The sequence below is a fragment of the Panthera uncia genome, assembly GCF_023721935.1.
Source record: "Panthera uncia isolate 11264 chromosome A3 unlocalized genomic scaffold, Puncia_PCG_1.0 HiC_scaffold_11, whole genome shotgun sequence".
In the NCBI taxonomy this organism is placed as follows: domain Eukaryota; kingdom Metazoa; phylum Chordata; class Mammalia; order Carnivora; family Felidae; genus Panthera; species Panthera uncia.
The window spans coordinates 14,043,201-14,057,252 of record NW_026057578.1 but is presented as its reverse complement, the minus strand read 5'-3'; the positions used below and the strand labels follow the sequence as shown (position 1 = coordinate 14,057,252).

Sequence of the window (14,052 nt, the reverse complement as noted above, 5' to 3'; positions counted from 1 at the left end):
ACGGAGGGATGAACGGATTGGTGGGTGGACGGATGGAACAGTAGATGGACAGATAGGAGAATGACGGTAGATGGGTGGAGGGGTGGGCGGGTGAAGGAGGGAGGGGATGGGTGGACGAGGGATGGATGGATGGATGAATGAATGAATGGGTGGGTGGATGGATGGACGGGTAACTGATGGGGTAGCTGGATGGACCGATGGAGGGGTTGACAGATGGAGGGAAAGCTGGACGGACGGATGCTCTGGCAAGGAGCCGTCCTGAACTCTGCTCCTATCACTTTTGTTTTCCAGGCCGTCCCCAACTGCTCCTGCCCCTGTGTGCCTCTGTGTCTTCGCTGGGTGGCCTGACCTTCGGCTATGAGCTGGCAGTCATATCGGGTGCCCTGCTGCCACTGCAGCTGGACTTCGGGCTGTCCTGCTCGGAGCAGGAGCTCCTGGTGGGCAGCCTGCTCCTGGGGGCTCTCCTCGCCTCCCTGGTGGGCGGCGTCCTCATCGACCAGTACGGCAGGAAACGGGCCATCCTTGGGAGCAACTTGGTGCTTTTGGCGGGCAGCCTGAGCCTAGGCCTGGCCGGCTCCCTGGCCTGGCTGGTCCTGGGGCGCTTGGCCGCTGGATTTGCCATCTCTCTCTCCTCCATGGCCTGCTGTATTTATGTGTCAGAGCTGGTGGGGCCGCGGCAGCGGGGCGTGCTGGTGTCCCTCTACGAGGCAGGCATCACCGCGGGCATCCTGCTCTCCTATGCACTCAACTACGCCCTGGCTGGCGCCCCCTGGGGATGGAGGCATATGTTCAGCTGGGCCGCTGCACCTGCCCTCCTCCAGTCCCTCAGCCTCCTTTATCTCCCTGCTGGCCCCGCCGAGACTCCAGCGCCCAAGGACCTCGTTCCTCTCCAGGGAGGTGGGACCTCCAAGCTGGGCCTGGCGAGGCCAAGATCCTCCCTCCTGGACCTCTTCAGGGCGCGGGAGAACATGCGAGGCCGGACCGCCGTGGGCTTGGGGCTGGTGATTTTCCAGCAGCTGACGGGGCAGCCCAATGTGCTGTCCTACGCCTCCACCATCTTCCAGGCGGTGGGCTTCCGGGGAGGCTCCTCCGCGGTGCTGGCCTCTGTGGGACTCGGGGCCGTGAAGGTGCTGGCGACCCTGACTGCCATGGGGCTGGTGGACCGAGCGGGCCGCAGGGCCCTGTTACTGGCCGGCTGTGCCCTCATGGCCCTGTCGGTCAGTGGCATAGGCCTTGTCAGCTTTGCCGTGCCCATGGCCTCCGGCCCAAGCTGCCTGGCCGTGCCCAATGCCACCAGGCTGTCAGGCCTCCCTGGGGACTCCGGCCTGCCGAGGGCCACGGCTCCCCCTCCACCGCCGACAACCAGTGAGAACCAAGGGAGGCCGGCCCTGTCGACCTCTGAGACGATCCAGCCTCCTCCCGGAGCTGGGGACCCCACGGCCGCGGCCCTGCCGGCCTTAAGCCCCGCCTCCCCGGCACCCCCTTCTGCCCCAGAGCGTGTCCTGCTGCACTGGGCCGCGCTGGTCTGTATGATGGTCTTTGTGAGCGCCTTCTCCTTTGGGTTTGGACCAGGTAGGTGAGGGTTCTCTCGCAGGTGACTCTGCGGCCTTCTACCCCACCCAGCGGGAAAGGTTGGGGACCGCGTCAGTCAGGGTCTCAGAAGGACAGCAGAGGTGGCTTGAGCGTGAGGCCACTGGCCGTGCCCCTTGGTGGGCACACCTTCGGAGGGCGGGGCCTAATTTCCTGTTCCTAGTTGGTTTTTTTTTTTCTTTTTTCCTTACAAAGGCCCCCAAATTATTTAAGCTTCAAGCCTCAGAAGACCTGAATGTTGCCCCTGGATAGCTCACTCGGGGTTTACTCAGAAGGAGTTCTTACCGCAGTAGGAGGGAGGCAGGGGGCGGAGTGGGTGTGGGGGGCCTGACACTCTGTGGTTGGGGGCTGCCCGCTGGACCGGGGGGTCCCAGGCCCCGGTCCCCGCCGCAACCCACCAGTCTGCTCTGCTCTCCTGTCCTAGTGACCTGGCTCGTCCTCAGCGAGATCTACCCCGCGGAGATCCGGGGCAGAGCCTTCGCCTTCTGTAACAGCTTCAACTGGGCCAGCAACCTCCTCGTCAGCCTCTCCTTCCTCGACCTCATCGGTGAGTCCTGTGACCTAATTCCGAGGTCCCGTCAAGTGCCAGAAAACCCAGTGCAAACCAGTTTATGAACCAAAGGGAGGATTTTTGTCTTAAGTCACGGAGAGCGGGAGGGTGGCCAGTGTCAGGCACCCCCGACCCACGGGCTGCCACGAAGCTGTCACCAGCTTCCACCCTCTTTCCGCTCTGCCTGCCGCGCGGTGGGCTTCCTTCCCAGGCAGCCCGGCCTCGTGGTGGCCGAGACGGCCACCTGCGGATGTCGTGGCTGGGCACCCCCGCGGAAGGAGAGCGTTTCTTTCCCGGTGTTCTGACCCAAGTCCTGGGTTGCCCATCCCTGCCTGGAGGGCTGTAAGATTCTGATGCCCGTCCTGGGGTGTATACCACCCCCTGGAGTCAGGGTGGGTGGGGGACCGCTTCACCCAACCGCCTGGACAGAGGTTGGAGGGGCGGCTCCGCAAAGGAGGGCTAGTGCGAAGGGGGGAGGAGACAAGGCAACCACGACGAGAGAAGACACGCCCTTTGAAGCTTCTACTCCATTCCAGCCCCATCAGTGAGTAGCCCGGGCCTGAATGGCAGTTGGGAGTTGGGGCTGAAGGAGGGAAGAGCTGAAACGTCCAGTCCTGCATCTGGAAGCCATCTGACTGGTGTGGGAGGGGAGGGAACGAGCCCCCGGTGGGGGGATGGGGGAGTCTGGAGACCTGAGTGTGGGGCTCTGGTACCCCCCCAACAAGCCCATTTTCTTCACCGTAGCCCAAAGGCCCTTGCCGTTAAAGCAGGGGAGTTTTTGAAAAGTCCCTACTTGTGGCAAGACAACTATTCTCTAAATCAGACTTGGTGCAGAATGTAAAAGTCTCCAGGCTTGATTGGGTGCCAGTCTACACCCACACTAGTGAGAATGTGTCTGAGACCGGGGGGTATAGGAGTTGTGAGCTTTTTTATTCTAAACCGGCTCAAACAGGCTCATGCCCACCTGTCAGCTTCTTCTGTCTTCTATCTAGTTGGGATGACAACTATCTCTTCCTACCTGGCATTCGAACCCAGTCTGAGCCATGGTAGGGTTGGGCGGGGGGGGGGGGGGGGGGGGGGGGGGGGGCGGGGGGGGGGCGAGGGGGGCGTGGGGGGGGTGGGGGGGGGGGGGGGGGGGTAGTGTTCTGGGCCGAGAACACCCAGAAAGGACCTCCGAGTTGCTGAGATGCTCCTGGCCCAAGACCACTGGTCACCGGGCCCAAAGTGGGAAGGACTCCTTCACTGTGAGCCCCAAGGCACAGTTCTTAGGGCTCAGTTATTTTCCCATTTTCTGCAGCCAAGCATTTCCTCCTCAAAGGCACAGCCACCCCTGGGGCCTGTGGGAAAGGCTGATAGAAGGATCTGCCCACAGTGTCAGTCTCCCACCCCCAGTCTTAGGGAAGCCAGGCTGCTTCCTATTGCCTCAGCCTTCGAGCATCCCCTTTATGTGGAATAACTGAGAGAGAAAGGGGGAGAAGGAGAGGGAAAGGAAGGAAGGAAGGAAGGAAGGAAGAAAGGAAGGAAGGAAGAAGGAAAGAAGGAAGGAAGGGAGGGAGGACGAGAGGATGGGAGGAGAGGGGAGGCAAGGGAGGGAAGGAGAGGGAAGGGGAGGGAAGGAGAGGGGTGGAAGGATGGGCGGAAGGAAGGGAGGGAGGGAGGATGGGGAGGTGGGGGAGGCGAGGGAGGGAGTGATAAGAATTGTATCATACCCTGACCACCCCCATTTCACATATGGGCCAACGCGTCCTTCCCAAGGCCAGCAGGTAGGGAGACAACTGGCCCCGAGCCCTCCTGACTCCCAGGCCAGCTCTCTCCTTGCTGGCATGGGGATTAAATGGAGGCCAAGCTGGTCAGGGAGGTTGCTCAGAGGTCATGGCCTCTGAGATGAGAATGGTAATGGCTCTGGAACATAATTTGTGTTTCTTCCTCAACAAAGCCCTTCCCTCATCGTCTCCTTTCCCCGGCTTGGGCTGACAGGCTTCAAAGGAGCGAGGGTCACCTCGGGCGTCCCGGCTGCTGGCCCCGAGACCCTGGCCCTCACTCGAGGCTTGGGTGAGGCTGGGGGAGAGGCCAGGGCAGAGGAGCTGTCTGGGAGTCAGACACAGGCCACGCGGTGCAAAACTCGATTCCCTGGATCCTCAATCCATTCACCCAATAACCAGTTTGTGGAATTTCTGAGGATCTGGTCGGGGGTGGGGGTGGGGGTGGGGCTGGGGCTGGGCCCCTGCCCACACTCCCGCCCTCCTGTTCCCAGGCACTATCGGCCTGTCCTGGACCTTCCTGCTCTACGGGCTGACCGCTGTCCTCGGCCTGGGCTTCATCTATGTATTTGTCCCCGAAACCAAAGGCCAGTCGCTGGCAGAGATAGACCAGCTGTTCCAGAGGAGACGGTGAGAGGGGACAGGGCTGGGCTTTGGGAAAGAGTCACATCAGATCCTGAGCAAATCAGTTCAGGATTTAGTCCTCACACTTTCTGTGTGCAAGGGAGCGTTTTTCTCCTCTTCCTGACCCTCTTAGTGCCTGCGTGCGGTCAGTTTTGTCTTGGCCTCATACAGGAGCTGTTTCCCTTGAGTTGTTGATCTCTACCTACAGCAGACTTTCATGTGACGTTAAGGCCCGGCTCATGGGAATTTTAAAACCATGTCGTTATGGGATCACATGAGCTTAGAATAGTAAAGTCCTAATGTCGCAGCATCTTAGAATCAGAGAAGCGTAGAGGAAAATTTTATAATGGTGGCCTTTTAAAGTCACAGACAGAGAATTGTGGGCTTAATCTACTCAGTTCAGTGGGTGTTTATTAAGTCCCTACTCTGTGCCAGGCAGTGTCTGGGCCTTTGGAAACAGACAGTGAGCCGCTGAGAGTAGGGACTTAAATAAACAAGCAGAAAGGAGGCTGAGAGTAGGGACAGAAAATAAACAAGCCCATCAAGGCATCAGCAAGAGCATTTTGGGGAGTGATATTTAGCTGGAAGAAAAGGAAACAGTGAAATCTGTTGAGAAGGCCTGATTCACAGAGAGGGGAACAGAGGGGCAAGGCGTTGTGGCCAAATTAGAGTAGGTGCTCAGAGAGGGGAGGCCTCCTTGAGGAGGTGCGATTTAAGTTCGGGAGAAGGAGACAGCCATGTAAAGATGAGGGGGAGGAGCATTCCAGGCAAAGACAACAGCAAGTGCAAAGGCCCTGAGATTGGGAGCGTATCTGGCATATGCAAGGAACAACGAGGAAACCAGGGTGGCTGGAACAGAGGGAGGGAGGGTGGCAGGAGGGGTAGAAGATCAGACCATCCAAGTTGGTAGGAGCTTGATCGTGGCAGGTCTTTAGATCATAGCGAGGAGTTGAGAATCTCAGCCTCGTGGGGCCTTGGGCCATTCAAATAAGCGAAGAGAAGAATAGGGGCATCAGAAGGGACCTGTAATCCTACATGCCTTTGGCAAATGTCCCTGGTTACTTCTTGTAGTAAAAGGAGTCCCCAGCACCTGACTGCCCGTTCTATTCCTGGGAGGCCCTAAATGATTTTTAAAAAATAAGTCATTCTAATAGTGAGTTAGAACTCGCCTCCCGCAGCTGCCCGGCCTGCCAAGTCCCACCCAACCTGGTCCCCGAAGGGACGCAGAACTAGTCCAGTGTAACGGCCTCCAACCTGCTCCAACCCGCCCCTGACTGTTCTCTGCAAGGGGAACACCCCCTGTTTTCTGGATGACCCCTCAGCAGCCCAACCCTGTCGGTTAGGAAACGGATCTGGCTGCTCGGAACACGGCTGGGGAGGCAGCTGTGCTCCGAGAGGTCATCCGGGGTCCCAGGCTCCTTCTCTCTGCTCGTTCCGCCTTCTCTTCCGTATTACCTTTCCCACACAGCCCGGGACGGTGAGCCGCCACAGTCCCAGCAGAGGGGAGGGCCAGAGGGGGACACAGTTGGAAAGATGCACCTGTCACTTCCACCCACATCCTTTGTACAGAACCTGGCGACACCCACCTGCAGGGGAGGCTGAGAAACAGGGGCTTTAGGGGCGCCCGGGGGGCTCAGTCGGTTGAGTGTCCGACTTCGGCTCAGGTCACGATCTCATGGTTGGTGAGTTCCGACCCCACATCTGTCGGCGCAAAACCCACTTCGGATCTTCTGTCTCCCTCTCTGCCTCTCCCTGCTCACGCTCTCTTTCTCTCTCAAAAATAAATAAACATTAAAAAAAAAAAAAGATCACACACACACACACACACACACACACGAAACGGGCTTTAATCTGATAGAAGGAGCCACTGGAATCTCTTCCATACGGGCTTTCCTGGGAGAAGATTCCAGCCGCCTCCTCTGGGATGAGGAGCTAAGGAGGCAGACAGGCAGGTGGAAGCCGGCTTTGGGCTAAAGCAGGACGTAATTGCAGCTGAGGGAGGGGAGTGCAGGCTGGTAACTTGGGGTCACATGGCGGAGGCTGGGCCACCAGCCTGTGGGGAAAGGAAGCTGGGTCTGCCATGACCTCAGGAGGAGACAGGTCAAAGTGAGGGGCTTTGACATGGTCTGACAGTCCTCACTTTAGTTAGTCCCTAGAGTTCAGATATCAAGCCCTGACATCAGAGACAGACGGAGACACTCGCTGTCTGCCGCCCCCCCCACCCCCGCCCTGCGACTCTCCTTGACAGGTTCGCCCTGAGCTTTGGCCCCCGGCAGAGCTCTGCTGGCATCCCATACACCCGCATCGAGGTCGCTGCCGCTTCCTGAGGAATCCGTCTGCCTGGGAAGGTGCTGGAACCATGGCTTTAGCAGACAGTCTCCAGCTTCCTGCTTGCCTGGCCCCTGGGGCACAAGTTCTAGGTGGTCCTGTAAGAGTCACCCATGCTTTAGAAGAGGTCTGTTTGGCCCCGGGTGAAAGAGGAGAAAATTTGAGAACCTAGAAGTCTTCGTTTTGAATCTCAGGCTCTGAGGGCCCCTGACGATGTGCCTTCTTGCCTCGGTTTCCCCATTGTCTCTGCACGTCCCTGCAGGACCTATATTGACAACATCTCATGGAGTCTCCTTTGCTCCTTGGGCTTTCTCAGAGAACCTCTAAGGAACCAGTCCTGGAAGGAAGTCTCTTCTGGCATCACCCCCAAATCCAGATGAGGATACACGATACTCTCAGCTCTCTTTTTCCAGCTGGCTGGGACTTTTTGGTGAGAGTCTGCTTTTGTCAAAAGCAGCTCAGACTGGGTGATAGGCTGCTTGAGTTCTAGTCCCGCTTCCCTGGTGTCATCGCGACATGACCGTGGGCCTCGGTTTCCCGATATGTACCATGGGGGACCTGGACCAAGGAGTTCTTTAAGATCACATCCGATGCCAATGAGCTGGAATTCTAAATGCTGCTAATTCAACACAGGTCCAGTGTGAGCCCTGCTCTCAAGCTGCCGGCCATCTCTTCAGGGGATGTGAGTTTTAATTAGGGGAATGGTAAATAGAATTCCAGAATCGTATGCACTAGAATCCAAGAGCTGACATGGTGTGTGAAGCAAGCCCTGGGAGCTGTTTCCAGGATGGTACAGGACAGCTCTGCGGACAGGAGATGGGTTTGGAGGCTGACAAGCCTGGATGCTGGTGTTGCCTCTGTCGCCTTGGGTAACAACTCCCTCTAGCCTCAGTTTCCACATCTACAGAATGGGGATGATTGGGCCCCCGGGGGTGTATTTAACCCCTGTCTGACTGCAGGAGGGTCTCCAGCTGGTCCCATCCAGCTAGTCAGGGCCTGGGGGGGTTTCTCTTCACCCTCAGTTACCGAGGCCCCCACCTTTGAGACACTGTTAAGGGTCAGCCCCTGAGGGGTGAGTCAGAGATTAAGCAAGGAACTCGGGCCAGAGGTCACCAGAGGAAGGGCCTGGCAAGAGTGAGTGCGGGGGCGCCTGGGTGACTCAGTCGGTTAAGTGTCCGGCTTCAGCTCAGGTCATGATGTCATGGTTCGTGAGTTCAAGCCCCGCATCGGGCTCTCTGCTGTCAGCACAGAGCCTGCTTCGGATCCTCTGTCCCCCTCTCTCTCTGCCCCTTCTCTGCTCACACGCATGCTCTCTCTCTCTCTCTCTCTCAAAAATAATAACTTAAAAAATTAAAAAACAAAAAAGATGAGTTCCCGGATGCTGAGGCAAATGAAAAGCTAACGCAGACCCAGGGCGCTGACGTGGGACGACCTTGGTCATCTGTGCCTGCTCCGTGGCCACTGGACTCTGGACTCTCGGCTTCTCTCCTCTTGTTCTAGATGCTTCTCTTGCACCCAGTGGTGTGCGGGAGGCCCCTCAGCCTAGCTTGTGAGAGCCCGTCATTAAGTTTTTAGGACTCTTGCCAGCTGGTTGTTGAACAAAGCCATTTAGAGAAATTAAATTATTTAAGCTCACACTTCAATAAATTCTATTAACAACAAAAGTAATAGATGCTAAAAACCCATCACTTCCTTATCTCGCTACATCTCGCTCTGCCCTGGAGGTTCCTTGTGTATCTTACGAGAGACATGGGGACTTCCCCCCCCCCCCCCGCCATGCTGCCTGCAGGACGTCACGTGGTCACGCAAAACTGCCCACGTGGGGGGTGTCTTGGCACCGGGGGGTTGGGGGAGCGCTGCCAGTGGGGGCTTGACTTACCGCTTCCTTGGTGTCCCAGGCTTAAGGGCGTGATGGATACAATGTTAGCCATGCACGTTGCGAGCGCTGTTGCGTCTGTGGCTGACACGTGAGTGGCACGACAAATTCAGGGAATATTCTTCCCGTGTTCGAAGGCTGTTACCCCACACAACAAACACGATCTGACCCGCATTTTCATTGCTTTGCCCTCGTAAACAAAAATTTCAGCCCGCGTTTCATGTCGAAACTACACTCGTTCGTTCTTCAGGGCTGTGGGGAGGGGGGGGGGCTCCTCTGTCGCCGGGCGTTTATTCCTAGTGTGATCTTGTCAAGTCGTGGCTGCAGGGCAGTGATCGTTGGCTTTGGATACAAGAATTTGGCAAAACGCTCGTGTGGGAATTAATTGGCGGGGTATGGAGTTTGTAATAAAGAATATTTACAACCAGGTGTGATTATTGGTGACTTCTGTGCAACAAACACATCCTTTAGCCCAGTAAAATGTGCACCCGCTCGCATCTGTTGTCCTGGAGGGCCGTTCAGATCCAAATCTCTCTTCAAGCCTCTCTCAATTCCCCTTTCCTATCAGCATAGAGAATGCTTTTCCAGTCCTAGACCGGACTGCCCGCTTTTTGGTCAGGGTCATAAACTCAGTGGAGGGACAGGGACTGTAAATGAGCAGAACCGGTTGCGGTGAGTTTTAGTAGGGAGGAGTGTTGTCCTCGGAACCAGGCAAACAGAGGCTGTCTCCAAAGGGGACGTCTGGCATCCAGTTCCAGCTGGTGGCTGCCGTGGAGGACTGTGGGCCTGTCGTGGCCCGACCATCTGGCTTTTCAAGAAAATCCAGCAACTCAGACTTGGGTGCCAAACTTCCTGATTTGTTAATAGTGACAATCGATGCTTAAGTGAAAAAATAGCGTTTAAGCTCGACAAGACATGCCTGTGGCTAACTCACGGCCTTCTGTGCGTGCCTCGGCTCTCGAGGCCTTTCCCTCTGAGGCCCCCCTTGCGTCTGGATTCTTGGGGCTCCCAGCGTAATCTCTGTAAAGGGTCGCGGCTTTTGGAAGTCGATGCCAAGCAAATCGAGTAGCCAAAGCAGCATGAATTGAGTAAGTTGGAGGGAGTGTTATTGATCGTGGAGGAAAGCGTCACGGAGGGAAGAATGGTTCGTATCCCAGACATGTTGTACGGGCACAAGTAGGTGTGTAACTTGGGTAATTGTTCATCTGTGTAATGGGGAGAATACTACCTACTATTTAGAGATGATATACGTCAGTTCAGAGCTGGGCCCATAGTAGGTGCTCAGAAGTGGTTGAGTCCCAGCAGCCCCCAGGAGTGTCTGGCCCTGGGTGAGGAGGATAGAGAGGGTGAGAACCAGGTGGCCGTTCGTAATGGGGGGAAGGACACCAAAGAAATCGAAGAATGTACGGTACCTACTAGGTGATCAGGGGTCTTTAGTACCAACTAGAAAAGACACAGGGACTGGTCAAAGATGTTCAGGGCAGGGAGTGAGAAATTCTCCTCTTTCTCCCAGATAATCTCAGAATAGCTTCAGGGAAGCATTTCCCAAACCCCAGTCTCAGGCACAGCCTTTTCGTATGTGGGCCCATCACAAAGTACCTCCCTGCTGTTTGCCAAATGGCACTACATAGATTACTTACCCAATACTTTTTTTTTAAGTGATTTGCTTTTCAGCTTAAATGTATTTTAAAAAGAAACCATATGGGGGCACCTGAGTGGCTCAGTCAGTTAAGCGTCCGACTTCGGCTCAGGTCACCATCTCGCAGTTCGTGAGTTCGAGCCCTGCATCAGGCTCTGTGCTGACAGCTCAGAGCCTGGAGCCTGCTTCAGACTCTGTGTCTCCCTCTCTGTCTGCCCCTCCCCTGCTCATGCTCTGTGCCCCCCCGCCCCGCTCAAAAATAAATAAAACATTAAAAAACAATAAAAAAGTAAAAAGAAACTATATTAATTTATTTTTCCAATCAAATGCAAATTTACTGAATTCTACCGTGTGCCGGGCGCTGTTCCAGACCCTGGGGCACAGTAGTGAAGGGAAGGAAAGACGGGGAGGAAGGAAAAGTAGATGGATGGCTGGATGGAGAGACAGGTGTGTGTCAGGAAGTGAGGACTGCTGAGATAAGGGGGAGACGGGGGTGCTCGCATGCAGCTTTAGCTGGGAGAATCAGAGACAGCCTCTTTGCGGTGGTGGCATCTGAGCAGGGACTTGCACAAAGGACTAGAGTGAGCCATGGAAAGATCTGGAGGGGGGAAAGCATCCCAGGCAGATGGGCCAGCATGTGCAAAGGCCCTGAGGTAAGTCTGAGCTTCCCATATTGGAGGGGCGTCAAGGAGGACGCCGCATATTTACGTGGCGTTTGTGAGCCTAGGAGCGTTGCACATGCCATGGGTGATACCACAGGTAGGTGCCGACGGTCAGGGACCCGTAACATCAGGACAGAGACAGGTGGCCTTTGTTGTTCCTATCACACGCTGTCCCGGAGAGCAGCGTTCTCAGTGTCACTGTGGACCCGGTTTAGAGCGAGGTCTCCGCGGTCCTCTGAGGAAGGAGTGCCGCGGGTTCCTCCGGTTAGAGGAGAAGGCTGTGTAGACGCTGCCATTATCTCCCTGCTGCTCTCGAAGGGCTGGCCATCCAGAGGGAGAGGTGAGGAGGAAGAGAAGAGACAAGATGCGAAACCAAACATTTGCCGCACCTGAGATCGTCACACCAGGGTTGAGGGGTGGAGAACTTCCATGCTTGTCTTGCGGGTCAGGGAGCTGAGGCTTGGGAGGCAGATGGCTGAGTCTCTCCTCCCTAGGCTCCTGCCGGCCTCCCCGTGACCCCACATCCGCTTGGATGACCCCTCGCCAGGCTGGCCTCCTGGCTGGTAGTCTCTGTGGTCCCATGTCGACCTCTTCCATCAAAAACACATTCAACAATAAATGTGCTTTATTATATTTTTTAGTTTATTTAAAGAGAGAGAGAGAGAATGAATGGGGGCAGGGCAGAGAGAGAGAATCCAAAGAGGCTTTGCTCAGAGCAGAGCCTGACGCAGGGCTCAGTCTCGCAACCTCGAGATCGCGACCTGAGCTGATTTCAGGAGTCGAACACTTAACCGACTGAGCTACCCAGGCGCCCCAACAGTACGCATACTTTCAATGTTTTCTTTCAAATGTCCCACTTCCTGATCACCCTATCCTAACATTTCTGCTAATATTCTAATGCTCCCCAAGGCAACAGTTCTCTGACCTCACTGGGACCTTTGACCTCGACATGCCAGTCCCCGACCTTACTGCTTTTTCAGCATCCACGGAAAAGTTCACAGCCTTCACTGTCCGTCTCGTCCAACCCAGATCCCACATCCCAACCTTATAATCAATCCCACACACGTCCTTTTGCAGACCCCGCCGTTCGAATCCTATCCTCTCTCTGCTCCTGTGTGGGCAGAGAATGACATAGAAGTCCTACAACCCGACAAAGAGGTTTCGTTTGAAATTCCTGAACTCAAACCTCACACTCCCCCTCCAAATACTCCCTCTGCACGGCAGTCGATACATTTAAAAGGCAGTTGACAAAATGGGAGGGACTATTTGCAAACCATATATCTGAAAAAGGGCTAGCCTCCAAAATACGTAAAGAGCTCCTAGAAACCAATGAGCAAATAATCCGATTTAAAAATAAACAAAGGACCTGAATACACCTTTTTTCCAAAGACATATGAACTACCAATAGGTAGATGAAAAGGTGCCCAACCTCATCAGGGAAATGCTAGTCAAAATCACAATGGGATGGCACCTCACACCTGTTAGGATGGCTGTGATAAGAAAGGCAAGCGCTAACAAGTGTTGGCGACGATGTGGAGAAAAGGGAGCCCTCGTGCACCGTTAGCGGGAATGTGAATTGGTACAGCCACCTTGGAAACAGTCTGGAAATTCCTCAAGGTATTAAAAATAGAACTATCATGGGTTCCTCCAATCCTACTCCTGGATGTACACAAAGGAAATGCAATCTCTGTGTCCAAGAGACAAGGTAGCATCATTCACAATAGCCGAGATATGGAAACAACCTAAATGTCCTTCAGTGGATGAGTGGATAAAGAAAATACAGTATATGTATCTACATAAGGGACTCTTATTCAGTCATGAAGATCAAGGAAATCCTACCATTTGCAACAAGGTAGCTAAATCTGGAGGGCGCCATGCAAAGCACAGTAAGCCGGACGGAGAATGACCAATACTGTATGGGGTCACTTATATGTGGAATCTTAAAAAAAAGAAATAAAGGCCCATTTCACGGAAACAGAGAGTAGAATGGTGATCGCCAGGAGCTGGGCGGAAATAAGGAGATGGAGGTCAAAGGGCACCAACTTTCAGTTACGAGAGGAGTAAGTTCTGAGGCTCTGTTTACATCCTGGCGCCTAGAGCTAATAACGCCGTATCACGTAGTTGAAAGTTGCCGACAGGGGCGCCTGGGTGGCGCATCCCACTCTTGGTTTCGGCTCAGGTCATGATCTCATGGTTCTTGAGTTCGAGCCCCGCGTCGGGCTTTGCACTGACAGTGTGGAGCCTGCTTGGGATGCTCTCTCTCTCCCTCTCTCTCTGCCCCTCCCCTGCTCATTCTCTCTGCTTTCTCGCAAAACAAACAAAGACACATTTTTAAAAAGTGTTTAAAAATAAAGTTTCCGAGAGTAGACCTTAGGCATTGTCCCTACACATACGTAAAAGTGTTAACTCTGTGAGTGATGGGTGTGTAATTACCTCGATCCTGGTTTTTATTCCACGACACGTATGTATGTCAAATCATCACGCTGTATCACATGTATATAAAATCATCACTTTATTTTTTTTTATTTTATTTTTTTAACGTTTATTTATTTTTGAGACAGAGAGAGACAGAGCATGAACAGGGGAGGGGCAGAGAGAGAGGGAGACACAGAATCGGAAGCAGGCTCCAGGCTCTGAGCCATCAGCCCAGAGCACGACGCGGGGCTCGAACTCACGGACCGTGAGATCGTGACCTGAGCTGAAGTCGGACGCTTAACCGACTGCGCCACCCAGGCGCCCCTAAAATCATCACTTTAAATAGGTACAACGATTAGTCAATTATTTGTCAATAAAGTAAAAAAGACCCCTCAAAACCAAAAAAAAAAACAACCCAAAACCCCCAAATGCGCCCAGGCACGCTTCTCTGCTCCTTCAGCGGCTTCTTCTGATCCCCCGACTGAACTCTCTCCCATCCCTTCTGTCTCCCCCACTGTCAGCTGCTAACCTGGCCGTATACCTCACTAGATGAGCAGAAGTTGTCAGAAATGGGACAGATGCTACCCCCCAATATCTGTTATCTCTTT

The 14,052-nt window shown here is 54.6% G+C and overlaps 1 protein-coding gene across 1 annotated transcript; it reads left to right on the top strand.

Moving 5' to 3' along the window:
* The first annotated feature begins 35 nt into the window (after positions 1-35).
* On the top strand, positions 36-9,680 carry SLC2A10 (solute carrier family 2 member 10). Its single transcript, XM_049649932.1, has 4 exons — positions 36-1,572; positions 2,015-2,137; positions 4,395-4,530; positions 6,773-9,680. Exons 1-4 carry the CDS (start codon positions 198-200, stop codon positions 6,849-6,851), a joined length of 1,713 nt encoding a protein of 570 aa, XP_049505889.1. The 5' UTR covers positions 36-197; the 3' UTR covers positions 6,852-9,680.
* Positions 9,681-14,052: the final 4,372 nt, after the last annotated feature.

Excerpts from the sequence above, each read along its gene's own strand:
- SLC2A10 (XM_049649932.1), top strand. The coding sequence starts at position 198 with ATGGAGGGGTTGACAGATGGAGGGAAAGCTGGACGGACGGATGCTCTG. Across the intron at positions 1,573-2,014 it reads CTCCTTTGGGTTTGGACCAG|TGACCTGGCTCGTCCTCAGC; the intron begins GTAGGTGAGGGT and ends CTCCTGTCCTAG. Across the intron at positions 2,138-4,394 it reads CTCCTTCCTCGACCTCATCG|GCACTATCGGCCTGTCCTGG; the intron begins GTGAGTCCTGTG and ends TCCTGTTCCCAG.